Genomic DNA, 27702 nt, shown 5'->3' with positions numbered 1-27702 from the left:
AAATGTTAACTACTTGTCTGAGCCTAGAACCCAATTCCAAAGGACTCTTAAAATACTTTTACTATACATTGACTTTTCCGGGAATAAACTCTCACGTACATTGAGGGAAGATTAGACTTTGTTTTGACCAAGAGTTGCTTACCACTAACAACCTGCTTATCACATGAGTTGCTAATGCTCCTGGATCGGTCACATTGTGTAGCGGTCAAGTTCACAGTGATCCCACAAATACACACAAGCACCTCTTTCACAACTCTCTTAATATTTGAGAGCATTTACCTAATTAAATATTCAATATTTTACCATCTGCTACTTTCTTTCTCTTTTCCATACACAGTTAATGCATTTTTCTGACTTGTTTGAAATTTTGTGTAGGTAATCTATACTATCTATGAATTTTGTATCCATAAGATCTGTGAATTTTATTTAGAAAGAATAAAGGAGACAATAGAAAAGTTTCATTATATAATGGGAATGTACAGCCTGTACATTCTACATTATCTATTATATTACACTAGAGGCCCGGTGCACAAAAATTTGTGCACTCGGGGGGGGGGGGGGGGGTCCCTCAGCCCGGCCTGTGCCCTCTCACAGTCTGGGACCCCTTGGGAGATAACGACCTGCTGGCTTAGGCCTGCTCCCGGGTGGCAGAGGGCAGGCCCAATCCCTAGGTGCAGCCCCTGGTTGGGCTCAGAGCAGGGCCGATTGGGGAGTTGGGGCACCGCCCCGTCATGCATAGAGCAGGGCAGATTGGGAGGTTGCGATGCCACCCTCAGTCACGCTCAGGGTAGGGCCGATTGGGGGGTTGGGGCACCGCCCCCTGTCACACTCAAGGCCGGGTCAATGGGGAGGTTGCGGCGCCACCCCGTCACGCACAGAGCAGGGCCAATTGGGGTTGAGGCTCTGCCCCCTGTCACTCACAAAGCAGGGCCCATCAGGGGGTTGGGGAGCTCCCCCCTGTCATGCACAGAGCAGGGTCGATCAGGGGGTTGAGGAGCTCCCCCCTGTCACTCACAGAGTAGGGCCGATAGGGAAGTTGGGGCACCGCCCCCTGTCACACTCAGGGCAGGGCGGATCAGGGGGTTGGGGCGCCGCCCTCTATCACCCACAGAGCAGGGCTGATCAGGGGGTTGGGGCGCCGCCACTGTCACACTCAGGCAGGGCCAATGGGGAGGTTATGGCTCTACCCCATCACACAGAGCAGGGCCCGTGGGGGGGGAGGGGGAGGATTGGGGCCCCACCCCCTGTCATACACAGAGCCTCAGGGCGATCAGGGGCTTTGGGCGCTGCCCCCTGTCACGCTGATCCCGGTGCTGGGAGGCCTCGCGGCTCCGCTGATCCCAGTGCTGGGAGGCATATTACCCTTTTACTATATAGAATAAGAGGCCTGGTGCACAGGTGGGGCTGGCTGGTTTGCCCTGAAGGGTGTCCTGGATCAGGGTGGGGGTCCCCACTGGGGTGCCTGGCCAGCCTGGGTGAGGGGATGATGGCTGTTTGCAGCTGGTCACACACCCTTCAGGGTGGGGGTCCCCACTGGGGTGCCTGGCCAGTCTGGGTGAGGGGATGATGGCTGTTTGCAGCTGGTCACATACCCTTCAGGGTGGGGGTCCCCACTGGGGTGCCTGGCCAGTCTGGCTGAGGGGCTGAGGGTGTTTTCAGGCTGGGACTGAAGCTCCCAACTGCTTTTTTTCTTTTTTTCTTTTTTTATTCTGGGCCAGCTTTAGCTCTGAGGCCTCGGCTGCTGAAAACAGGTTTCTGGTCTTTGTTTACCGTCTGTATTTGATACAATGTTGCGGTCCAGCTGGCTGAAGCCCGGCTGAGTAAAGCAGGTTTCTGGGTTTTTTTTAGCTTCTATATTCGCAACATAGTTGCTTAGAGTTGCAGCTGAGAGGCCAGCAAGTCAGGCGGGGAATGCTGGAGTCCTCCCTCACTGAAGCAAGCAAGCCTCCCTGTTCGCATCAGCTGCCTGGCTGCCGGCCGCCATCTTGGCTGCCAGTTAATTTGCATATCTCGGCCCTACTCTGTGAGTGACAGGGGGATTAGCCAATGGGAAGGGTAGCGGTCGTACGCCAATTACCGTGTTTCTCTTTTATTAGTGTAGATTTGTATAGTTTTAAATTGTGTAAGGAATGTCAAATTAACAACTAGAAAATACTAAGAGAGTCCCACTACCAACAGTATGGCAGATTAGACGTTCTAAATGTCTACTCATTGAAAGACCTAAAATACTGGATATAATGCCTTTTCAGATGCATCTGGAACTTAACATAAATGTGAGTAAAACCAGATACATACAGAAAGTAAACCAAGAACACAGAAAGTAAGAGAAATAGAAGCTGACCTTTGCTCAGATTTTAACTTTCCATTTGATAACTACATAGGAAACAGGGAAAGGAGAAGTAGTACAGGGCCTGCCAAAGGGGAATAAAATATGAAAAAATACCTGTCAATTAAGAGCATGAAACCCCACTAAACAGAAGAGAGAAATACCTGACTTGAACTTAATACTCAAAAGTACGAGGAATTAGAAAATGGCCCCTTTGAGAATTAGCAACCACAGTCTAACCATCACCAGGGTTTCTGGTCAAAATTAACACTTAATGGTGTGGTCTGCAAAGCCTCACGAAGAAAATTCCATTTAAAGTGGTCCCAGAAGCCATCAGCACCCGGATCTATGATCAACCCTCAGATCACTATTGTGGGACAATGGAACATTGCGCTTATCCTGATGTAATGCACTCACAGCCTCACCTAGGAAGGGCTCCAACCATGTCAGCCAGTAACGAAGTGTGACAAAACCCCCAAACTCAGTGGTCTAGAATCATCTGTTTCACAGAAAAAGATATAATGAAAAATAAAGAGACCACATTATAATAACAACATTCTTAGGAAAAAAGCATGGTAGAAAATGAAAAGTTTATATGAAAAAACAAACATACACAAATAGCCAAGAAAACTCTGAAAAAGAAAACTAATGAAGACATACTAACCCTACCGGCAATGAAAAAATAATAAAAACTGTAGAATACTGGGCAATAGAAGGACCAATAAAATTTTTTTTTAAAAAATCAAGAATATAACCCCACAAACTGTACCTAAGGAAATTCAGTAACTAACAAAAGTGGCATCTCCAATCAATTGGGGAAAGAGAACTCTAACAGTTAATTTATGTGTCGACTTGGAGTGTTTCTGGATGAAATTAGCATGTAAATCAGTGATTTTCAATAAAGTAGACTGTTCTCCATAATGTGGGTTACCTCATCCAATCAACTGAAGGTCTGACTAGAACAGAAAAACCGGCTTCTGGAAGCCACAAGGCATCACCAGCCACCTACCTTCAGACTTCATCTTGACGTGGGCCCTCCTCCTGGGTCTCCGACCATCAGCCTTTGGACCACAACTAAACAGCTGCTCTCTTGGGTCCCCAGCATGCTGGCCCACACAGCAGAGTCTGGACTTGCCAGTCTCCATAATTATGTGAGACAATTCCTTATAATAAATCTATCCTAACCAATCGGATGTGTATACATATACTGGATATATATACATATAAGCCCCTCCATATGACCACCCTCCTAAAAAAAAATAATCCCATAATACGTCAAAAGACAAATGACAAGATGGGGAATAGTGGTTACTTACTTAAATTACAAAGGTCTGGTCTCCCTAATATATAAAGAGTTTTCATAAATCAATTTTTTTAAAGACCAACAACTAAATAGAAAAATCTTAGATAAAAAAATGAGTTTAAAGTCTTGAAGGAAAGGAAACACAAATACTTTTAAATATATAAGATGTTCAGCCATCAATCACAAGATAAATGCAAATTAAAACTACATGATCAGATTGGCAAAAATCCAGAAGCTTCATAAAACCATGCTTTTGGCACATATGCCAGGAAACAAGTACTCTCACACATTGGTGGTGGGAGTATAGACTGGTACAACCCCTGAGAGGAACAATCTGGCAATATTTTCCAAAATTATAGCTGTAGTGTCGCTTCCAGGAACTTATCCTGCAGATATGCTTGCACATTTATGAAATGGCACATATTCAAAGTTTATCATGGCAATATTGTTTAAATTGCAAATAACTAAAAATAATCTAGATGCCCACAAAAAGAGAACTAGTAAAATAGATTAGGGTAGGTTCATGAATAAAGCTATATTAAAAAGAATAAAGGACTACTGTATGCACTTTTTTGCAGAGATCTACAAAAAATATATTTAAGTGAATGGGGAATGGGTTTACAAAAAAATAGAGAGTACAAACAGTATGTTAAATATAGTATGCCATCATGTGTGTCAAAATTAAAATACGGTATTTTGCTGCTTTCTATAGGAAACTCTGGGAAGAAATACAATAAACTAATGAAGTGGTTATCTGGCAAGGAGGGAGTGGTGGTAGATTAGGCAAAAAGAACTGTGGCGGGAGACCTTTCTTTGTACTTTTTAATTTCTAAAGCAAATGAATGTATTGATTATTCAAAGCATTATATATAAAAAATTGTTAAAGACACAAAATGAGTGAGGTATCTTAATGGAACTCTAAAATTACCTTCTGTATCAATCACATTGACCAGACACATGAAGTATTATTTGCTGGTTGATCCCCTAATATAAAATCTATGTATGCTATGACTGGAAACAAAACTGAAGTCTGCAGAAAGGAATATTATGTCTGTTGTGAAAAACCGGCTTATTACATTAAACATAGTTAAACCACTTTGGTTTTTAAATGTATGTGAATTCAGTATTACAAATTCTTATTAAAATTCAGCTTGATTTTGAAAATATTTTATTGGCTATTTTTGTTTTTGGATATATTTGGGGGAATTCTTCTGTTTTGGGAGGAGCTAACTATATCTAAAATACAAGATTTCACTTCCCAGAGAAACTATCTAAGTCGGTCTGAACAGAGAAAGAACATCGAACTCTAAAACACAAACTGTCCCTGTGAAACCAGACCCTCTGGTTAGGCCACTGAAACGTGTCCACCTTCCACCGACTGCTTTGTCCCGTCATGAATCTAATGAAACTTGAAAAATACTAGACACTCGGCAGTTAGGGAGCATGAAAATAAAACATTTCCAACATACTCTGAGGAACGGTTGGTTTTTCTCAGAAAAAACACAATACTTATGTTAAAAAGTCATGGTTATGTAGTATTTCCTATACAATGATAGGTATCAATCAAAGCATAAAACAATCCTAAACTAAGCCCATTAGAATACTATTCATTAAAATACAATATTACCTGTAGTATGCTTTAAATATTTAAATGTGAAGGATATTAAATAACTAATTGCCATGTGGCAGAAGTCATCAGTGGCTGCTTCATAAAGGAAGTCAATTTTGAGCTTGGTCTTAAGGAAATGACAGGCACTCAGAATCCTTAATCAAATTGGTTTTACAATCAGAGATTCATTTCAGCACACTGAAGGAAAATGAGTAATGTAATCTCTCTCTTGAGTCCTTCCTAAATTTTGATGACATGACAAAACATTCTACATCTATAGAGAAGTTCAATCAGTTCTGAAAACCCCAGAAAAACCTATAACTTTACATCTCACAAACCCAGACACCAGGCTCTTACTGAAAAAGATATGAGAAAGGTTTTTAATTTCCCACAGTTTAATAAAAGACCAGAACAAATAACTTGGAAATAATGTACATTCCTCCCACGATAAATCCCTTTACATGGTAACAAAATTTTGAAAACATGTATGCAAAAGACAGGATTTAACATGTTTAATGTATTTTGTTTAAAGTCAGAAACTCCTTTTAGAACTCTTAAATAAAAGTGACATGGGAAGACTCCAATGAACCCAAGATAATACTTAAGAATTCAACTGAACTGATTAAAACTAAGCTTCATATATTTATATATTTTGCTTAGCCTCAACCAATCTCAAGATGTGTAAAAAGCACTTTAAATACTGAAAAGTCAATGTCCTGTCTTCCCATCTCTTCACCAGCCCTACCCCACAAAAGAGAAAGAAGAGAAAAAATATATAAAATGGCAAGTTACATCATGATGCTTATGATGGAAGTGCTGAAAGTTTTATTTGGATTCAGAGTCCCTAGCTCACGATGCTTTAGTATCCCCTAATGACAGTCTCTAAAACAAGATGAAACTGAACAATTTTACCAAATGCATATATTTACCAAATGCATATATTACTATTTTCCTAAAATTATATAAGCTGAATGTATAGCCCATAACCTACAAGAGTATTTAATGAGGCTAATTTTTTTTTTTCTTTCAGTTGATCAGCAGCCTAGCCAGGATCTCTAGCCAAGTTCTGGTTAGGATCTCCAGCCAAGTTCTGTGTCCATGTTCTCTTGCTAGGTTCTCCAGCCAGGTTCTCCAGCCAGGTTCTGTAGCCATGTTCCCTCGCTAGGTTCTCCAGCCAGGTTCTATCCAGGTTCTCCTGCCAAGTTCTGTTGCCAGGTTCTGTCCAGGTTCTGTTGCCATGTTCTCTCGCTAGGTTTTCCAGTCAGGTTCTGTCCAGGTTCTCCTACCAGGTTCTCTCGCTAGGTTCTGTCTCTAGGTTCTGTGGCCAGTTTCTGTCCAGGATCTTTTGCCATGTTTTCTCCAGCGAAGTTCTTCTGTCTCTAGGTTCTGCCTAGGTTCTGTGTCTAGGTTCTGTCTATGAGGCTAATTTAAACTAGATGCTGCTTCATATACTTAAAGAGTACATGATTCCCTTTAGTTTTATAATATATTGTAATTGAAGTGGCTGTTTATAAGCTGGTTACAGAAGAATAACACTGCCAAAGGAATCGATGTTTTAATATAGTGGTGCTTGCCATTAAAACAGAAACAAAACAAAAAAAGTTCACGGTAAAAATACCATGAATGTACCAACTTGCAAGATTAAATGATTGATAAAACCATTTTCCTGAATAAGCCTCAAAGTGACAGGCCACTTTCTTGAAAGATTCAAAACACAAATGACAAAGAACATGAAAAGTCTCACATTTTCTGCTGTCACTATCCAGTAATGTGAGACGCTATTGAACATTCTTCCTACCTTTCAATTTCAAACACCCATCCATAAACAAACAGTTTAGATTAGGTTATAGTTTTGCATTTTCTAAAACTACATTTTTCCCACTAAGAAGGGAATTTGTTAAGTGGGACAGGAGCCCGGCCTGTCTTTGGGACCACACCTCGGCCAGCGCGAGGCCAGGAGAAGGGCGGCGGGTGGGGCTCACCTGCTGTGGCTGGTACCGCTGCTGGGGCTGGGATGGCAGGTACTGCGCCTGCGGAGGCAGGTGCGGAGGCTGCGGCTGCTGGTTGTAATAGGGCTGCTGGCCCTGCTGGCAGTAACCGCTCACTCCTTGCTGTCCATACTGCGGCGGCATCTGTCACGAAGGCAGGCAAAGGAAGCGAGAAGTCAGAAGGTGCAATTCAGTGAGATCAAATATGGTTTCAATTCAGCAACATGAAGTGGGTTCTTGGCTAAGCAACTGAATTCAATATTTTTAATATTCTTCTCCTTACATAAATCGTCCCCTTGCCTTCTATTCACATACTATCCATGGGAGCAAAAAATAATTTGACACTGCTTTAAAAAATAATATTTTTATCAGATAGTAAATCTTAGTAACTTCATAAAATGTGTGTGTGGAGGGGAGGGCAGGTTCCTAATACTGACATTTAAAAATAGCTAAGAAAGAAGCATTATGTTAATCCATTCTCATGCAACCCACAAGATGAAAATGAACTCCAACAGTCGAAGTTCACTAACTCCCATTTTGCAGAATCTTGTGGTTTGGGTGCATGTATAGGGCGCATGCTTCTTTCAACTAAGGCCAAAACTTCCCAATTACGTTTTTAGCACATACGGTACAGCTACATTAGCAATTCCACTGACTATTTTGCTAAACACACACACACACACACACACACACACACACACACACACACCTACACTGCTTTACAACAAATGAAACCCTTTTAGAATATTATGAATGTCAAATAACATAACTATCAATATGAGTTACTGAAGGAAAATATTCAATCTAATACAAAGATAGTATTTCCCTAGTTGATGAAACAGGTAATGATGTAAAGCAGTGCCCTGCACTGAAAAAAATAGGAGGTATAAACAAAAATATGGCCTTAAATGAGTCTTCTCAATCTCTAATTTACATAAGCTTAAAAATCCTGGAAATCATTAATAAAAAAAAAAAGTTGTTTCTTTCTCATGTAATAAGTATACCGTTGATATTTTTTCATGTGTGTGTGTGTTGTTTTGGTTTTTTTTTAATGAGAAATCTATTGACTTTCTTTCTAACTAGGAGAGAGAACAGGACAGGAAAAGAAAAACAAGATGGCCAAAAGCAGCACCCTGGAGACAAGAACAGTGAAGTCACTCTGTTAATACCACAATATGGTCCATCTGAGAACTCCAAGAACTTGAGCCCCAGAAGCCCACACACTTAAGAATTCAGTGCTCAGTTGCCGATACACACTTAAGATACAAATGTACTATAGAATATTGAATGATGAAAACAGGGAATGATAAATTGACAAAAATACTAAAATACTTCGCCTCAAAGACCAATTAGCGCTGTAATTCATAACACATACAATGAAGTAAAAGGAAAAAATGTACAAAGTTACAGTTCACACTTCTTTTGAACCAATCAGATATTTCCGAGACCGCTCAGCAATGATGACAAGCCATCTGGCCACCATGGCCACAAGTGCCCCGGCACACAGGGCCCAAGTCATAGAGCAGGCAAGTTTGTACTGAAAAACCATTTAACAGCACTGTTGAATTCTTTACTTTTATTTATTTTACAGTTTGATATCTTATAAAAAATGTATGTCCCTGCCATAAGCCAAGCCAAAGAATTTCCATAAAATACAACTCCACATGCTGGAATACCATATACTACCCACAACACATATCCTTGCGTTCAACACCCATATGTTTGATTTGATATCTAATACTGTATTTCACACAAGTGTCTTTGCAGTTTGATTTGAAGCAGTTAGGGTAACACTTTAGCCGGTGTTAAAATGACTGCAAAGCTCAGTCAACACAGCCAGCAAACTCCCCTCTGAATTGCACTTTAATATGCTGCTTTCTGGTTTACAGGAACCTCACACACAATATGGAAGTGTTGTTTGGGGTGGGGGCTCTATTTTCTAAACGAAACAACAGTATGTTATAGGAAGGAGTCTACTAGCACCAAAGCAGTCACAACGTACAGAATCTCCACCTACTTCAGCTCTGAAGAGCTTTGGGGCAGACTGGGGTGCAGGGGAGGCAGATGAGAGGCAGGTAGGGTAGGGGAGAGTATAAGCAAATCTTCAATGGAGCCACAGCAACAATCTGCAGAATAGGCCGACTTCAGAGGGAAGCCAGCAAGCACATCTGCTGGGGAGATTTCACTACTGACTTCCACAATTAAACCTATTTGCTCTCCTGTTAGATACACAGGCTACTTCATTTGGCACTAACCTGCCTGGCCACTCACCCACTGTGAGCCTGGAATGAGGTGACCTGTAACACAGCGCAAGGGGGCCTGCAGCTAGACCTGGGGCTGGTGCCCATCAGCAGCCCAGTGCCCTTACGTGAGAGCCACTGAACAGAACAGATTATGAACTCTAGTTCAGTTAAAGACTCTCTGGGTTAGAAATGTATAAAATCTAAATCCAAGTCCTACTGTGCCTCGGGTGTGGGAATATGGTCAATTATAATGATATTTGCTCTACATTTCCACCTACAAAATGGGGCTGCCTTCTCTATTAATTCATATTGCTATTATAACCAGCAATATAATAATCCGACTTGGAATTCTACACAGATGCTACAATTATTTATTACATTATAGTTGTAGTGTTAGCTCTGGAGCAGTGGTCGGCAAACTCATTAGTCAACAGAGCTAAATATCAACAGTACAATGATTGAAATTTCTTCTGAGCGCCAAATTTTTTTAAACTTAAACTACATAGGTAGGTACATTGTTATTAACTTAATTAGGATACTCCTAAGGCTTAGGAAGAGCCACAGTCAGGGGGCCAAAGAGCCACATGTGGCTCGCGAGCCGCAGTTTGCCGACTACAGCTCTAGAGTATTAATTATTTCCTATGTCTTACCTTTAAAGAGCAATTTCTAAATATAATACTTCAGTTGTCTAATTCTTTAATGATCAATACTGTTTTTATTTTTTTAAATATGTCTTTATTGATTTTTAGAGAGAGAAGAAGGGGGGACAGAGAGAGAGAGACAGACAGACAGACAACCTGAGCACGTGCCCTGACCAGGAATCGAACAGGCAATCTTTTGGTGTACAGGATGGCCAACTGAGCCACATTGGCCAGGGCAATATTGTTTTTTTAATCACTTTAGATACAGGGCTTTCAAAGATCTATTGTATGCTTCTCTGACATCTTCAAACAAATAATCATTATGAAAAGTGAATCGACAGGCTGAGCCTACTGCTGCCGGCTGTCTGCAAAGCCCCAGCGCACAACTCTGGTCTCACTGTGCTGTCTCCTCACTTGCCGTCAAAGCACTCAGCCACGGCCTGTGACCCCGAACTCGATCCCAATGGAATCTGCTGAGGATGGAGAAACCCACTACATGGCAAACACTATGAGGAAAGCACATGGGCTTTTACTGTTTGGTGATGGCGACTTTGGCTACTGAGAGTCTTTTTGTTACCTCTTAACTCTCAGCACCATATTCAGGGCAAACAAGATTACCAGACAGGTGAGTGCAAGTTGCTGAGAGCTGAGGATACACAGCCTTTCTGGCTCAGAAGTCACCCCTTCCCCGACCAGCCTAACTAGCTGAGCACAGCCCCAACCCCATCATTTTCATGCCGTTCTGATTTTCTTTTAAAAACACAGGGGAGATGACTGGATTTAGTTAGTTAGTTAGTTAAACTCCTTAATTTTGCGTCCACGTATTTACGCTGTCCTCATCACCTGAATATAAGCTCCCACACTCCTGGCATGCTCCCTGGAAGAGGGCCTGCCATCAGTAAATGTTTGTTGAATGAATGAATGTCTTCCAAAAAGTTAATAAATCAAGTTATTATAAAAATGTTAAAGTGATGAAGAAACTCATTATAAAAGTGAAATCACTTGTACCATCCAAATCTTTGATACATGCATAACCAGCTTCATCCAACAGCCGAAAACAATGAGCTTCACGCTAAAGCAGCACAGGCCCTCGGCTATTAACCGCCAGCCCTCCAAGTCATTCCTGCAAGTGCCCGGACCTTCAGCAGTTTCAATAAAAAGAGAAGCTCTAAACTAAACTAAATGGGAATCTTCAGAAAATTCATGAGATGACAGCATTTCTGTTTATTATTTAAAAATAAGAAAAACAAGAACTTATTTCACTCATTTCTAAATAAGCAGGATCTTAAAGTGGAACACGAGCACACACAGTAGCAAAAAAATTATTCTAATTTTTAAAGAAATCTGAATGCTTTCAAACATTGTTGGAGAGGGAAAGTATAGCTAAAAATGATTCATTTACTTTAATACTTATTTTAGGAAACTACTTTAACAAAGGATTTGAGTATTAACTTTCACGTCTCTGTATTATGTTAAATGTGCAAAATTCCAGGCTCCATTTTTCATTTCACCTTACCCTGAACTTCATGCTCACACTTGGAAATTGAAGAAATGTCCAAGGTTTATTTTCCCTTATTTATTTCTAAAAAGTTTTACACGGCAGTTTCCCCACTGAGTGTAAGGGTGCACTGCCTTATGGCCCAGCAACTTGCATGTAAATAAGTACATGCCAATACAACACTCCAGTGTTCCGGAAAGGATACTCGATGTAACACTGCTTCCCAGAGCCAGAAAGGGGACACAATCAAATTCTAACACAGTAGGTAAAGGGAAAAATGGTGTTTCCTATAGTCATACAATGGAATTCTATACAGTATTTTAAAAAGCGAAGTAGGAAGATCCACATATCGAATCAGTTCAAATCTAAAAATTATAATGCTGAATTTGAAGAGAAAGCAACGAAAGGTTAATGCAATGTGATACCATTTGTATAACTTTTTAATACGCAATAGTAGTATACATTGTTCAGGAATACATATATAGTAATGTACAGCCACATGCATTGAAAAGGAAATATGTGACACTGGGAGGGGGGGGGAGATGGGGTGGACCTTCAGCCTTGCGTTTTCTTCCCTTTGAAAAAAGAGAGATGAAGCAAATATATCAAAGTGTTAACAACAATTATAATCTTGGCGGAGCTACACAAGTATCTACTCTATTTGTTTCCGTACTTTCATAATTTAAAATAAAGAGTTCGCCTCCACCATATCCCACATTCCAGTATCACCAGCCAGAAGGCAGGGCGGCTCCAGCACACACAGGCGGGAGGACCCAGGCTCCAGAGAACTGCCTGGTCGGCGCTCAGTGACAGAGCCGGCGAGGACTGTGCTGGGGCTCAGCCCTGACTGCCGCACAGGTGCCTACTCTGCTCCAGCCTTTCCCTGGGGCGGGTCAGCCAGACTTTATGTGGCCCGTAATCCTGCAAACTAGCAGCTCTCTGACAGGAAGGACTCATGCCATCGGTTCAGCCTCACACAGGCTTAGCATCTCAAATCCTGGCTGCATTCTCTATGGCTCCTACAAGGAACGCTAACCAATTTCAGTCAGAAACGAGTTCCAGACTCAAAAATGTTTCAGAAATACATGTGCTGCAAAAATAAAACATAAGATATTAATTAGCACATTAAAGTATCTGTGAAATCCTTAAAAAGTTAAGGCCCTGGCCGATTTGGTTGAGTGGTTAGAGCATGGGCCCGCTGGCTGAAGGTCTGTGTAATGTGTGGTATGTGAGTAAAGAATTAATAGCCTAGAAGAAGAATAACATCACAGTGATATCTATCACTTCTTAAACCAATTCAGTGTTTTCATTAATCTAGAACAAAATGCAATTTATTCTGGGTTACTTATTGCTGTCTTCCTAAGAGTTATCAAAAAGTTTATTATACCAATTTATCTTTAGCAGCAGAAATCTCCTTCATTTTTGTTTTTCGTCTGAGCCCCTCCAGGTAAATTCTACAAAATGAAAAGGCAAAAAAGCACAGGAAATATCCTACAATCACAACAGCTACATTTTAGTCATTACTGTGGCAAAATCTGTTGGCCTCCAACTGCACAGAAAGATCAAACGCTATTTTTCATGCATAAGAGACAGACTGAAAATTCCCCACAGCCAGGAATTCAGATGTTAAGCCAATGTGTGGCTGAACCAATTGCATGAGGAAATTTTATTATGTCAACATGTCCAGTCAAAAATAATGTGCCAGAAGGTAATAAATAAAGTTTACAAGGTCAAGATCCTACAACTGCTCCACAATCTACAGTCCCTCAAGCTAAGCTCCCAACTGAGACTTCTAAACAATTTAGTTGCTTTTTCCCCTCCTATTTTCTTATTTCAAAAAGGAAAATCTTATCCTTAGGCTTGACTAAGGGAGAAAAACAGTACACAATTTCCTGAAATTACTCCTTCACGCTTGAAAAATGAGAAACAATCAACAAATGTATATTGAACACTTATATGCGTTGTACACTACAGGTAAATTCCTTCCAATTAAGTTCAGCTTCCCTTGAATAACAACAACAAAAAGACAACCAGGGGAGGAAGGAGCTCACAAAGCATTCAAGGGTCAGTGTCTTCAACCCCAGAACAGACTTGATGACCGGTACACAGCTCGTGCTGCTCTGGGGCCACTTCATTTGTGCCCAGGCCCTTGTTCCTAGCAGATGACTTCCAGGCCATAGACACTGCTGCTGTTTTATAGACTGAAAAATAACCAACATACCTGGGCTACTTTAACCTTCTCCTTTAGCTTAAAATAATTTTTAATTTGTATCAGAAAAAGAAAATTTACTTTCTGATTTGGGAAACGAAGTTAAAAAGTTCTCATTTGTCGCCCAGCCGGTGTTGCTCAGTGGTCGAGCGTCAACCTATGAACCAGGAGGTCACAATTCAATTCCCGGTCAGGGACACATGCCTGTGTTGCCAAGTCGATCCTCGGTAAGGGGCGTGCAGGAGGCACCCAACTGATGATTCTCTCTCATCATGAATGTTTCTCTCTCTCCCTCCTTCTCCTTTCCTCTCTGAAATAAAAAAATATTTTTAAATGCTCTAATCTGTCATCAGTAATGAGTCCTTTTACATGACAAATTGGTTTTCTAAAACCTCCTTTAACAGGTACACACAATATTAGAGTGTATAAAGTAAATAACAGTGACAATAATATACATGTAATTTCTCTCAGATGTCTTTACAATAATTAATTGCTGACGAAATAGCCTAGAAAAAGAATAACATCACAATGACATCTACTCACTGCTTATTCTAAGTCCAACTGCTCTCTATTTAGCAAATGGCGGCATGAGCGACTCCGAGGCCAGACCCATGTTCTGAGGAGTGAGTGTTCTCCATGGCTGTGGAGACCAAATGGCAGGGCTTCCCAGGACCTCCATTTCCAAAATTCCGAGCTGCGTCCTAAACAGCCTATCTTTCCACTTCATAACCACCATCATCCTAGCACCCATGAATTTATGTATACCCTCCTTAAATTAATTTATATTTCTAATTCACGCTGCCTCTGGAGGGTAACAGGTTCTGGAATGTTATTATCCACTTTGTAAAGTGGTACATCCTTTAGCTTTTGTAAAATTAACTTTGAGCTTCAAGGAGCGCCCCTAATGCTAATACACAGATTTGATTAGCAAATGTATGGCCAAGCACTGCAAACCAAAGCTTTTATTCCACCAGATCAAAGATTCCTTGTCAACTGCTATCTACCCCACTCTGTCCCTGCATTGTTTTCACTGGCTTATCTAAACTGCTTTCCTTCTCTCGTCTTTACTGTGGAACAGAAACTAAAATAGCATGAATGATTGCACAGGCCCAGCAAGCAAAGGGAGGGTCCTTTTACAAGAAACCTCTCCTTCCCATTTTGGCCTGCCCCTGCCTCGGACCGCAGCTGCTCACCTTTCCCTCCAGGGCAGCCACTCAGAGGGGACGCAGCTTCACTGGCAGGAAACGCTGCCTCTCACTTGCAGCCACTGTTGAGTGCAAGTCTCACTGCACACAAAATTAACACACAAGTGTGTAATTGTAGCTTTATGCTCAAGTGCCCTCATTATGCACTTTCAAACACTTTCTTACCAAGGATCCATCAAGGACATTCGGTATCACAGGTCTGTAAAGTGTACAGTGTGCTTTGTGATAAAACGGAAGCATCATGCAGCTTCAGAGAGAAAGTATGTGTGTGACGCACAAGACAATAATCTCATTCTAAAAATGTTAACTAAAAAAGGAACGTATTTCCAAAGTACATACATTTGGTGAAGGGGAGGGATGCCTAACAGCAAAAGGCTGGTAATCCATACAATCTACCCTTGAAGAAAAGAGGACCAGTACCTAAAGACAAGTGACTAAAATCTTGCATAAATTATCACAGGGGAGAAAAATTCAGCCAAGAGTCTCCATGCCTTGTTTACATATAACATAAGCAGGAACAAATTCAACAGTGAAGGGAGCCATGCTCATTTCTAATGTGAAAGCTGACATCTAGGCTGCCAGCATCTACACTGAAAGCAAAATGAAACGTCAGACTTTTCCATTCCAAATACATGCAGTCACTTTGAAACCGGACCGAGAGCCTAAGTAGGAAATGTACCCACATGTTTGTGCGGAACTCCTCTCCCAGAGGTCACAGGGTGCAAGAGCAATCAAGGCTCCGCGCACCCGCCTAATAAATAGGTCAGCTCCGCTACCAGAAGCAACAGTTTCCAGGAAAGAGCCACTTGCAGAAGGGAAACGGCCAGTGCTGCCTCGCGGGGTGCCCTGACCTCCACCCAGAAAGTGCTTTCCCAGGAAGGGAGGCACGCGGTCTTTTATTTAGGGATGACTACACCTCATGGGAAAACAACTTGAAGTCCCCATGTTTCTTGTTATATTATTGCCCAAGCGGCCACCGGTAATTTTCAATCAGTGAATATAATCTCTGAGTTGTTTCCACTTTGACAAAGAGCACAAAATAAAAATCAGAACAGCACAACAGTACCTCACACCCGGGCTAGCAGCAGGGCTTTCCAATAAGACTTTAAAATAAGTGCCCGGGCGCAGTACTTTCATGTTTTAGAAAACCACCACTTGGTCCGCACACGCGGCAGGGATGCCATCCACTACAGGGACGGAAGGAGCGGCTCGCCCCGCGCCCTCTGGCCAGAGATGTCTATTTTTGTAAAGCACAAGGAGCCAAGGGCTCCACCACTCTCCTCTATACACCGGCTGCCAAAACGGATGTGCCAAAGGGGAATTTCAGAGAATTTTAAAGAGATAACCTTTGCTGAGGCTGCAATGTCAACTTCGTAACCGCATGGCTGGAACATGTGCAGTGAATGCAGGACTGAAAAGACTGCTCTGACTGAGATAACCATGGAGAAAACAGGGATTTACTAGAGTAAGACTAGAATTTTAAAGCAGCCAACAGAGAGCCAAGCAACTGGTGTCTTCAATGGAAATGAACTTGACGGTGGGGGAACAGCCGGCACTTTCTACCTTGGGGATTTTATACCAAAGGAGCATATAAAGTCCTCCTTCGTGTGTGTGTGTGTGTGTGTGTGTGTGTGTGTGTGTGTGTGTGTGATTTGTTAATACAGCTTTAAAGTTGTGTGTGTTTTTAAGGTAACCATGTAATTGTATTATTACCAACAGTCTACAACTCACCCTTTGAGGGTTAAAGGGCTAGTTGTTGCTATAGTCTTTCTACATTTCTTTTTCTCTCCTCCAAGAAGGAAGGGAGGGAGGGAGGGAATGAGTTTGGTACTTGAATCAATGAAAATGTGAATTAAAAAACCACCAAGCCCCTCTAATATGGAAATTTCAAAAACTATATTATGTTAAACATGAGTCTCTAAAATATACAGTTTGAGTGTTTTATAAGATATTTTTAAGGGAGAAACATGTATATGGTGAACGCGTGCCTGCAGAAAAATACTAGCAACAATAATACAGAAGGGTCAGACGTCTTCACATACCACGCCAAGACCTCAGCCTGCCTATCGGGCCTCCGAGACTGAGAACCCAGGGAGGTGTGGGGCCTGCGGCACCCTCCCTGAGTGGGAGACACTAGCTGGGAGGCAGGCAGGCAGCTGAGGCTTGGCCCTGAGCTACCCAGGGACACAAAAGCCTTCAAGTGAGCAGAACCAGCCTTTGTGTTTTTTTGCCCTGACTTTCGGAATGTACTCCTAACCAACAATGAGGCACAAGAAGAAAAGGAGTCCCTTTGGATTAGAAGATGTTTCTACTACTAACCCCTCAGATTTCTCCCCAAAGTGGCTGAAAACTGACTCCTTGCATTTTATTCCCTGCATCAGTCTGAGGTTGGGGGGATGGTGGTGGTGGTGGTGGTGGGGGGGTGATGAAGAAGATGCTCAGAACTATATCCAACACGTGTTTGGACCAAGAAGCTATTTTTTTGAGTCGGAAAATCCACATCTACTCCCCCATCCTCAGCAGGCAACCCTAATCACACTTTATTGTGAATTACTTTTCCAGGGACTATTAGAATTGGCAGAGATTTCAGGTCACTGGCTCAACCCTCTCCTTACTAAGATCAAAGGTTACGAAACCTGCACAATTTCATCCATCTGGTCACAAACAGGCTCAATTCTCTGTGCGCCTGCCCCACCCCGAGCTCACTCCACTCTCCTGTGACACTCAGCCCTGAAACGAGTAGTGTGTCAGTGAAGCGTGAGGAGAGAGAGACTGTAAGTCAGCGGTTCTCAACCTGTGGGTCGCGACCCCTTTGGGGGTCGAACGACCCTTTCACAGGGATCGCCTAAGACCATCGGAAAACACATATATAATTACATATTGTTTTTGTGATTAATCACTATGCTTTAATTATGTTCAATTTGTAATAATGAATTTGGGGGTCACCACAACATGAGGAACTGTATTAAAGGGTCGCGGCATTAGGAAGGTTGAGAACCACTGCTGTAAGTGGACACTGGTCTGGGACTGGAAGGGGGAGGCTGTGGAGACCTTGCTCTGTTCTAGAAGACAGCAGTATAACAGACAAGGCTGGGACCGGGAGCACAGGAGAAGCAGCAGGAGTGGGAAGGCCTTGAACAGGGCGACCGGTGAGTAAAGAAGACAATGGCTACAAAGGAAAGAGGTACACAATGGTTTTGAAGTTTTAAAAACTGAAATTTTAAAACCTAGGTGGTTTAGATTAATTTAGAAAGCGTTAGGATGCGAAATCTCTACCAACACAGACAGATACTCAATGCAAAAGCAGGCAGAAGAGTCTCTTACTTTTGAATCATTTAGCACATAAACTTAACCTACAGTGATATTGGGTAACAGCTTAAAGAGGAGTTCCATTATGAGGCTGAGACAGCATGAGGAAATCATGCTTTGAAAAAAATATCAAAGTCCTTGAAATATAAATGTATCTTAAAGCAAATGCTTGTATAAAAAAGAGAAAATTATTTAATTATTCCCCTTGCCAAAGAAGATTTGCAATTTTTTTCTTATTTCATCAGATGGAACATGTCCCAAGTATCCCCAAAAGATTGGTCAGGAAAAAATATAAGATGTTGACTTTGAAAATTATTAACAGAAGGACACCTGAGGGCAGGCAGAGGAAGGTTTACTTAACGTGGAAGGTTCACCAGATGTTCACTTCTTTCTACCGTCTCTTCTTCAGTAACAATTCAGTAAAACTGGGCATTCTAACCTACTCGTGAGAAAATCGTAAGATATTACCCTCTCAAAACTATATTTCACCACAGATGTAATCTCAGATTGTCCATTCGAAGCACCCTGGCAGGGAAGCCAGTAGACTTTGGGGAAATACAGAAGTCACTTAATGGTTTTGCTAGAATGTGAAGGGGTATAAAATAATTGTCCTAAGGTACAGTCCTCCAAACCAATGACAAATAAGAATAATTGGGTCAAAAGATTTCTAATCAGACCATATTTTTACTAGTATTTTAACTATAAGAAAACAATCTCTTACACACCATTAAAATGAAAAAGCCAGGTTTCAAACAGCATCCCCAAATGATTTTCACTTTCACAAACCCCTGAATAAATGCACTGTATATTTTGGGAAGAGGGGCGTGGTTTCCAACTATTCCTTTGACATATTCAGTTTTCCTTCAAGAATGTGGCTTGTAAGACAAGGTATGAGGAATTGTAGGAGGAATTGGTGAAGAATGGTCACCTTTTCTAACCAGAGATGCTACATTCAACAATCACTTAAAACCCACAGCTACGTCACACTGCTGAGAAAAGGATTAGCAACACCAGCTGGTCATTTGGTTCCAGAAACCTCCTTCCAATGTCCTCCGCTCCCCAGGCTGGTGGGAGCCTGCTAAGCCACCTCCCTAGCTGCCTCTGATCACTCCGCACATCCAGGACAATTCAACGTTAGGGGTTCGGGCACCCCATCCCAACAAGTTCCGATCCTCCCTCTAGGAACTGCCCTTCCATGGAGGAGCCTCCAGAGGCCACACCCTGACGTGCAGCGGATGGGAACACAGGAAACCTGCCCTGCCACTGGTACGTTAAGTAACGGTGCTTTCAATGATCCGCCGGGCTTTCCTGCAATCAGACCAAATTCTAATTCTACTTTATCTCAACTACAAAAAAATAAAACACCAATTTCTTAAATTTTCATTAGAAGGAAAAGAGGGTAGAGAAGAGAATCGAAGGAACTTAAAAAACCTGAAGGTTAATCAGGGCAAGGCTTTCAAATATTTTGACTCCAAATCAAAAGATGAGTTATGTTTTATAGCTCATCCCTGAGCACATGACACCCTTAGCACATGTGATGCATTCATATTTTACGCTCTAATTCTTTCCCTTTTAAAAAATCCTGGCTGTAGCCTAATGCATTGCTTTTGTGGCCCCACTAATGAGTGAATCACAATGAACAGTTGAAAAACACTACATTTGAGCTTCATTTTTTTTCAGAGAATACTGTTTTGAATGATACTGTACCAGAATAAATTAGTGTCCATAGATACTGGTTCCCCAACCCCAGCCCTGACCTACAGTTGCCACTGACACACACTGGCACGGCCAGAGAAAGAGCCACCACTGGGCAGGTCACCAGGATACAACTGCCACCTGAGAGGCAAAGTCCACAGAGCAGGGAAGCGACCTACTGAGCTCCCTGCCGCGCGGAGAGGAGACAGCAGCTCCAGCAAGGAAACCGGAGCCACGGCGAGAGGGGCAGAGCGAGGCTGGTCAGCTAGGTCATGGTCCTGGGCTGAGGCTCAGAACGAGCACGTGCTAAGGGAGCAAGGAGCGCGGGCTACAGACACACGTCGACCTCACAGCTGGAGAAAGAAATGAAAAGTCTGAAAAGGAGTTCCAGAGCAGACAGGGTAGGAAAATGAGATGGGAGTAAATTCTAAAGTAAAAGAGTGAAGAGGTCCTGAGCCCTGACAGGGGAAGCCCACCCAGCCCACCCTGGCCTCCTGCCTATGCCAGAGAGCAGCTCCTGGGCCCTGCAGCCTGTTCCTGCTGCCCCCTGCCTGCCGGGAGTGGGTGATGCCCCCAGGCACCTCCTAGGCTCTGCTCACAGCCGCCCTGCCCTGGCATGTGCAGGTGGGTGCTGTGGGAAGCAGAGGGTGCTGCCCCTGCCCATCCCCACCCATGGAGCTGGCTCTGAGGCCAGGGTCCAGGTCCACCCACCACGACCAGTGTCACCTGCTTCCCATCTCTGCACGTCTCCATCAGAGCACTTCCCACACTGCGGCTGTTTGACAGGGTGCCTGGTCCTAGCCCCGGCTCTCACCCCACATCCAGAGGAGCAGGGCTGACCCCAAAGCCCTGCAGTCCTCTACCCGCTGACATCAAGGCCCAGGTCAGTGCCCCTGGCTCCCAGAGTCCTGTCTGGCTAGTGGGAAAGGGAGAGTCTTGTCCAGGGTCACGGAGCCAAGCTGGGATGTGTGTGCCAGGCCCCTGTGGGTGCACTTCCAGGCAAGGCCAGTGGGTGGGCCACACACTGACTCATTTCGTCCCTTCACTCACTCACCGCTGAGCAGCTGGTTCTGCCGGCCTGGCCCTGTGAAGCAGCACCTGGGCGGCTTGGGGAGTGTAGGGGTATCGAGGGAGGACGCGGGACAGCTCCCAACGGAAGGGACGCTGCACGGAGTCTTAGGAATGACCTGGTGTGGAAGGGGAGGGGGGAGGTAAAAGAGGCTATGGGGTAGAAATGGTGATGGAGAGAGACCGGACTTGGGGTGGTGAACACATGATACAATATACAGATGATATGTTATAGAATCGTACACCTGAAACCCATAGAATTTCATTAACCAATGTCACCCCAATAAATTCAACGATAAAATAATAATTTAAAAAACAACCCCCAAAAAAAGAGTGAAGAGGAAGGATCATGACTTCTTTGGATTTTCTGCATAGATCCCAAAGAAGTAAAAGTAACACATCACAGGGATAAGGCAACATATCTGAGGACTCTCACCGTGAGAACCCTGGCACCATGCTCTTGGGGTAATTCTGAGGTTCCCCAACAATGAGTTCTTTGCAGGGTTTATATGAATATTCAAGCAAATAATATCTCTGGCAGAAATACTTGGAAAAAAGTTATTATTTCTACCTGAAATATGCAACGATGCTAAGAAGAAGACAGTTAACATGCAGGGGTCCTCAAACTTTTTAAATAGGGGGCCAGTTCACTGTCCCTCAGATCGTTGGAGAGCCGGACTATAGTTAAAAAAAAAACAACAAAAAAAAACTATGAACAAATTCCTATGCACACTGCACATATCTTATTTTGAAGTAAAAAAACAAATGTTTTCGGCGGGCCGCATGTGGCCCGCGGGCCGTAGTTTGAGGACCCCTGAAGGGTATACCAAAAAAAATGTATATACACTTTGAATGATTATAAAGGCAGTGTTTATTAACATACAGTTCCTTTTCAAAATTTAGAAGAATCTACAGAAATGAATAATTTTTTGTCAATGCCTGTTTTCAAACTGATGACCGTTCTGGTCCAGGCGCTGCTGAGAACTCGAAGCAGTGGAATCGCAAACACCAAGAATCATTTCATTGGGTATTTGTGCGCCCTCGGTTCATCAGCTGTTGCTGGTTTGGTACCATAAACCCTCTCTTTTGTGTATCCCCGTAAAAAGTCTAGTGAATAAATTTTCCTTGTTCAACACTTAGTCTGCTTCATCCATTATTTCAAATTAAACTTGAAAAGGAGTGAAAATTAAGTGAGTTATCAGGTGTTACAGCGTGTATACATTTGGGGGGAACACCGTGTCCAAAAGAAATGTATACACACTTTGAATAATTATAAAGGCGGTGTTTGTACTTCAACTGCATTTTCAAACTTCCTTTATTCAGAGCTTAGTCTGGCTGAAAAGAAAGACACATCAATTGAGCTATCAGCTGCTAGAGTGTGTATACATGTTTCTCCCTGTCTAATGGAGAAGCTGAATGCACATGAGAAAGACCATTGTAGGCAACAGGCACTGGGTGAGAGGCTGTGAGAACAGGGTGCCTGCGTGTCTCACAAACGCCCCACCCAGCTGGCACCGGGCCAGAAGAAACTGAGGCAGCTGTGCTGGTGCGGTTGGTCTCCTTAGAAAACACAGAAGTTAAGCTACTGAGTTCACGCCCCTCGCCTCAGGCTCCCCCCTTGTGCTCTTCTATCATAATCTCTCTGTTTGCTACCAGGGACCACAATAAAAACCCCCGATGCCACCAACTACAGCACAGGCTTACCAGCTGACTCTTCTCCTAAGTGATTGATACAGTAACTACCAACCAGACAGACCTCATTATAAAAACGTTCACTGACATCAGCTATTCCCGAAAATATAACACTGATGACAATATCAACACTCCACCTTACCCGGCACTTTAAAACTTTCTCAACGACTTTCATACAGGTGCTCTCGTGTAACTGACTCCATGACTATCCCATGCAGAGTAGCAGAACGAGTCTCCTTTCACAGGGAAGAGCCTGAAAATGTCTGGAGTGTGTGGCCAGCGAGTGACAGACTCAGTGCTAGCCTGCTGTCTTCCGATGCAAAGACCCCAGAGCGGAAGGGGAAGCGTGGCCAGGCTCCCTCACAGTTGGTGTCTGTACGTAGGCTTTGTTTTCCCAAGTGGATTTCAAAGTTCTCTGCGTTTTCCATTGTATCACATGTATTGATTCAACATTTTATTGAGCAATAAAATGTCAACAGAATCTCCAAGGCCCCGTGGAATATACAAAAATGAAGAAGACAAATCCCTGTACATAAGCAGCTTACAAGCAGAAGACAGAGATAACACATGTTTACAACTCAGCATAAACAGGGAGATTCTGAGCAGGAACAGAGAACAGCAGAAGGGAGCAGCCAAGGCCCTGGCAAGAGATGGGGGAGACCCCAGAACACGAGGAAATGCTGCTCAGGCCCGAAGCTCTGGACCTCGGCCCGGAGGGGGTACTGGCGTCCACTGGCAGGACTTTGTGCTGAGCAACAGAAACCCAGGTGGGGAGACAGGAACACAGAGAGGGAATGAGGAGTAACCAGTTCAGCACAATGTGAGGGAAGGAGAGAGCAGACTCTTTAATCCCCAAGGCCATGCTATACACAGAGCAGATGCTTAAAAAAATACTGGCTGTATGAATGGTTGACTCTGTATAAAGTAGTACATTTTATTTTAAAAGGCAAATATGTAAGTGACCACCCAAGTTAATGCGTTATAGTTAATTCTCAAATATCAACTGTGAACTGTCTGTGGAAGAATTATAGACCTTTCCCCTGTACCCCACACCTTCAGGATGCCTCCCTATATTACTGTTCGTATTAACCCAAACAGCTTTCTCCCCCCGGAAATCAAAAGTGCATTCCAAAATCATGCGGTAATAGGTTTTTATTTATTTTTTTGTTAATCCTCACTCAAGGATATTTTTTCCCATTGATTTCCACAGAATAGAAGGGAAGGAGGGAGGGAGGGAGGGAGGGAGGGAAGGAAGGAGGGCGGGAAAGAGGAGAAAGAGAGAAACATCAATGTGAGAGACATCGATTGGTGGCCTCCATACAGTAATTTTTACAGAGTACCTACCGTTTGAAATTATTGCTATCACTGCTTCCCTTTAATCAACATGAACAAATGTCAAGCACACCCCAGCGCGTACCACTTAGGCTAGCTTCAATAACGGGTGAAGGAATAAGTCACACACTGAGGTCCAAGACCCCACGGAGTCCTTAATCTCGAACCATGAGAGATACAAAACTGCAGACAATACATCATATGTGCAGACACGAAGGGAAAGAAGCTGAATGTGTTATAGGTGACACATGTGTATGTGTGTATTACGCATACACACTCATTTTAAAAAAGTAATAAACAACTAGCCTGGCTGGTGTGGCTCAGTGGTTGAGCATCAACCTATGAACCAGGAGGTCACGGTTCAATTCCTGGTGAGAGAACATGCTCAGGTTGCAGGTTCGATCCCTCAGTGGGGAGCGTGCAGGAGGCAGCTAGTCAATGATTCTCTCTCATCATTGATGTTTCTGTCTCTATCTCCCTCTCCAAAATCAATAAAAAGTATATTTTTAGAAAATAAAACAACTAAAAGTTACCCAATGGCTTCAACTTTCTTCTGGCATATCATGAATCTCCAACCCAGTACATCCAAAATCTCAAATACTACATCCCAGACCTCACTGGGGATCCAGACAAGCCACCTGATGGTTGCCCTGGTGCTAAATAACAGGAAGCCTGCTGAGGTCAGAAGAGCGGCCCACAGACAGGCTGTTCCAGACCTCACAGCCCCAGAAAGTGGGGAAAGTGGGGGGCTTTGAGTGGCACAAGCCACCAGGCAGAACCATGGGAAGTCCTGCAGGCCCAGGTCTACACACTCTGAGCTGCACAAACACCAGTGACTGACTTGAAATCCCTGCTGACCTCGATCAAGCCACAGACCTGCACAGACACCCTCCTAACCTTCTCTCGGCCTCCTTCTCTCTCCATTAGAAACTGGAGAAAATGACTGCACACCTGTTGTCAACTGAACGTTTTGCACCATACAGAATTAACAAGTATTTTCTAAAATAATAAAAACTTATTATCTGCCATTCACCAAAAGTCATCCATGTTTTATGCAAACCTTACACAATACACTTTAAATAATTATAAAAAGTTATTAACCTACACAAAGCATTGCCTTTGACACTTCGCCCACTCGCCCACTTCCGGACACCCTGCTAGTGCTCTGCAGGGAGCCCTGCCTCTCACGCCGCCACCGGACCAGGGCAGCCTGGGTCACCTGCACTTCCAGATGTCTCCCCCCAGAAAATGTATCTTTACACCATCACTTCCCGTTCTAACTCTCTCCTCCCCTCTGGGTAACACTAACCTGCCCTCTTCACACCACTGCACCACCCACCTCGCAGCTCAAATACAGCAGCACAGGGTACTGGGCTCCCAGCGCTCCCACAAGGCCCAGGCGCCAGCAGGGATCCCAGACTTCCACGTAATGGGAGGTGTCTCCACATGAGTTTGCCACCTGCTGCTGCAGAGTTTGAGATTTTTATGCCGTTGCTGTTTTGTTTCTTTTCCTCCCATCATGAAGAGCTGACTCTAGGTTCCCACAAGATGTACCACTAGTCTGAAGAGAGGAAACACTGTTGAACACACACCTCTACATGGATATACATACCTACATATGTACATCATGTTTGTATTCTAACAGCAAGAGTTATGTAATACCTTGTGAAATACAAAACCTGTCCCTAGAACAGAATAACTACCTAATGCGCTTAAGAATTTGTGTTTAATCTGATAAGAAAAATAATCAACCAGAGCACTTTTTATACTACTTGTTTGGAGGCAGTTAATTCCCAAAACATATCTCCCACTGATAGACTCTCTTAAAGGGCTCCTGTTTGGCTTCTCCGTGCCCAGAGGGGAAAGCTCGAAGGCCTGGTCTACTGTGGCCCCGTCTGCAGCGGGCAGAGGCTGGCACAGCCACAGAAGTGCTTGTACATTCCACTGGTCTAATGAACACGTGGAGTTTTCCTAATTTTTCTTGCTGTACTCCACAGCTGAGTGAGTGTCAGGCCAATGCCACGGTACAGGTTCCATTTGAATGACATATGCCTTCAGTCAACCAGAGAGATGTTACAGCATTAAACAACCCGAGTAGACAGAACAAGAATACAAAATGCCAAATTAGCGCTCGCAGAACCAGATCTGCTGGTGTGCAGCTTTGCCCTTGAACTAGGTTCCATGGGAGTGAGGGTGCCTGTGGTGAATGCACCTTTCCGGGCCCTCGCGGCACCAGGGCACGGTGCTTGCACACTGGTACCACCGGGACACGCTGCGTGGACTCTGGAGTGCGAAGTGCTGGGGCCGAGCTCCAGCTCTGTCCTGATCGGCTGCATGCCCTCTGTGAGCCTGCATTCCCTCCCTGCCCTCAGAGTCCTTAACCCCCTTTATAAATGGTGTTACAATGCTCCTTCCACCTCACTGAGGAGCTGCTGCTGTGTAAACACCCTACATGGTCAACCACTGTGTAAATAATCGCAGATAATAACATCACATCACCCATAAGAACTTCCTAAAGCACGTGCAGTGAGCGGCCCAGCAGCCCTGTGCACACCAGTCCGTCCTCTGGCTGCCAGGCCATGCACACTCTCTCAGGGTTTGGGTAATTCCTCACCATATGAGTCTGAAGGGAGGCTGTGATATGGTGATTTATAATAAGGTGTGTGTGTGGAGGGGGGGGGGGATCCCCCATAGCTCCTAAAACCCAGGGAATTCCTAAGTCCTGAGAGCCACCAAGGTGTCTTTTATTATGTTAATGAGGTACCTCCGGAACTCCTATAAGGATGGAGGCTGGGAGCCAGGAGAACCAACTATGTGATTAGAGGGTGGAACTTTCAGCCCCACCCACATCCCCACCCCAACCTCAGGAGGGGAGGGGGGCAGGAGGTTGAATCAGTGGCCAATTATTTAATCAATCGAACCTATGTATGAAGCCTCTTTAAAAACCCAAAAGGACAGGGTTCACAGATTGCAGGTTGTGAACATGGAGATTTGGGGAGAGAGACGGGCTCAGAGGGCACCGAAGTTCCCCACCCCTTCCCCATACCCTACCCCATGCATCTCTCCCATACGCTGTTCTGAGTTCTATTCTTGTATAACAAACTGGTGGCTTTTTAAGTAAAATGTTTCTCAGTTCTGTGAGCTGCTCCAGCAAATTAACTGAACCAAAGGAAGGGGCATTGGATCTACAGCCATTGGTCAGAAGCACAAGTGACAACCTGGCTTGTGATGGCATCGGAAGTGGGGTGAGCCAGCGATCTTGTCGGACTTTGGGATCTGAGCCTATGTCCAGGGAGATAGTTGTAAGAATTGACTTAAACTGTAGGACACCCTCCAGGTGTCGAGAATTGCTTGGTGGTGTGGAAAAAACACATACACACTGTAATTAGTGTCAGAATTATAAGAGGCCAACTCTGCCTCCTAATAGAGAGGTAAAAAGTGCCAGACACTCACTAGCAAGGAGGGTACTGCCATGTGATCCAGGATCCACCACTCGAAAGTACATACCATGGCCTTGACTCAATCAGTAACACCGAGAAACAAGAACAGGGGGAATACTGCCTGGTAGTACCAGCCATCGGGTG

General features: G+C 43.6%; 1 protein-coding gene across 1 annotated transcript in view; it reads right to left on the bottom strand.

Moving 5' to 3' along the window:
* Positions 1 to 27702, bottom strand: part of ARID1B (AT-rich interaction domain 1B) — a 353857-nt gene that overhangs the window by 227371 nt on the left and 98784 nt on the right. Inside the window, exon 3 of the mRNA XM_081093953.1 lies at positions 7221 to 7370. Within this exon, the coding sequence (XP_080950079.1) occupies positions 7221 to 7370 (150 nt within the window). The remainder of the gene's footprint in view (positions 1 to 7220; positions 7371 to 27702) is intronic.

The sequence above is a fragment of the Myotis nattereri genome (assembly GCF_964212035.1).
Source record: "Myotis nattereri genome assembly, chromosome: 6".
In the NCBI taxonomy this organism is placed as follows: domain Eukaryota; kingdom Metazoa; phylum Chordata; class Mammalia; order Chiroptera; family Vespertilionidae; genus Myotis; species Myotis nattereri.
The sequence above is the reverse complement of the archived record's forward strand: the minus strand, read 5'-3'. Positions and strand labels throughout refer to the sequence as shown.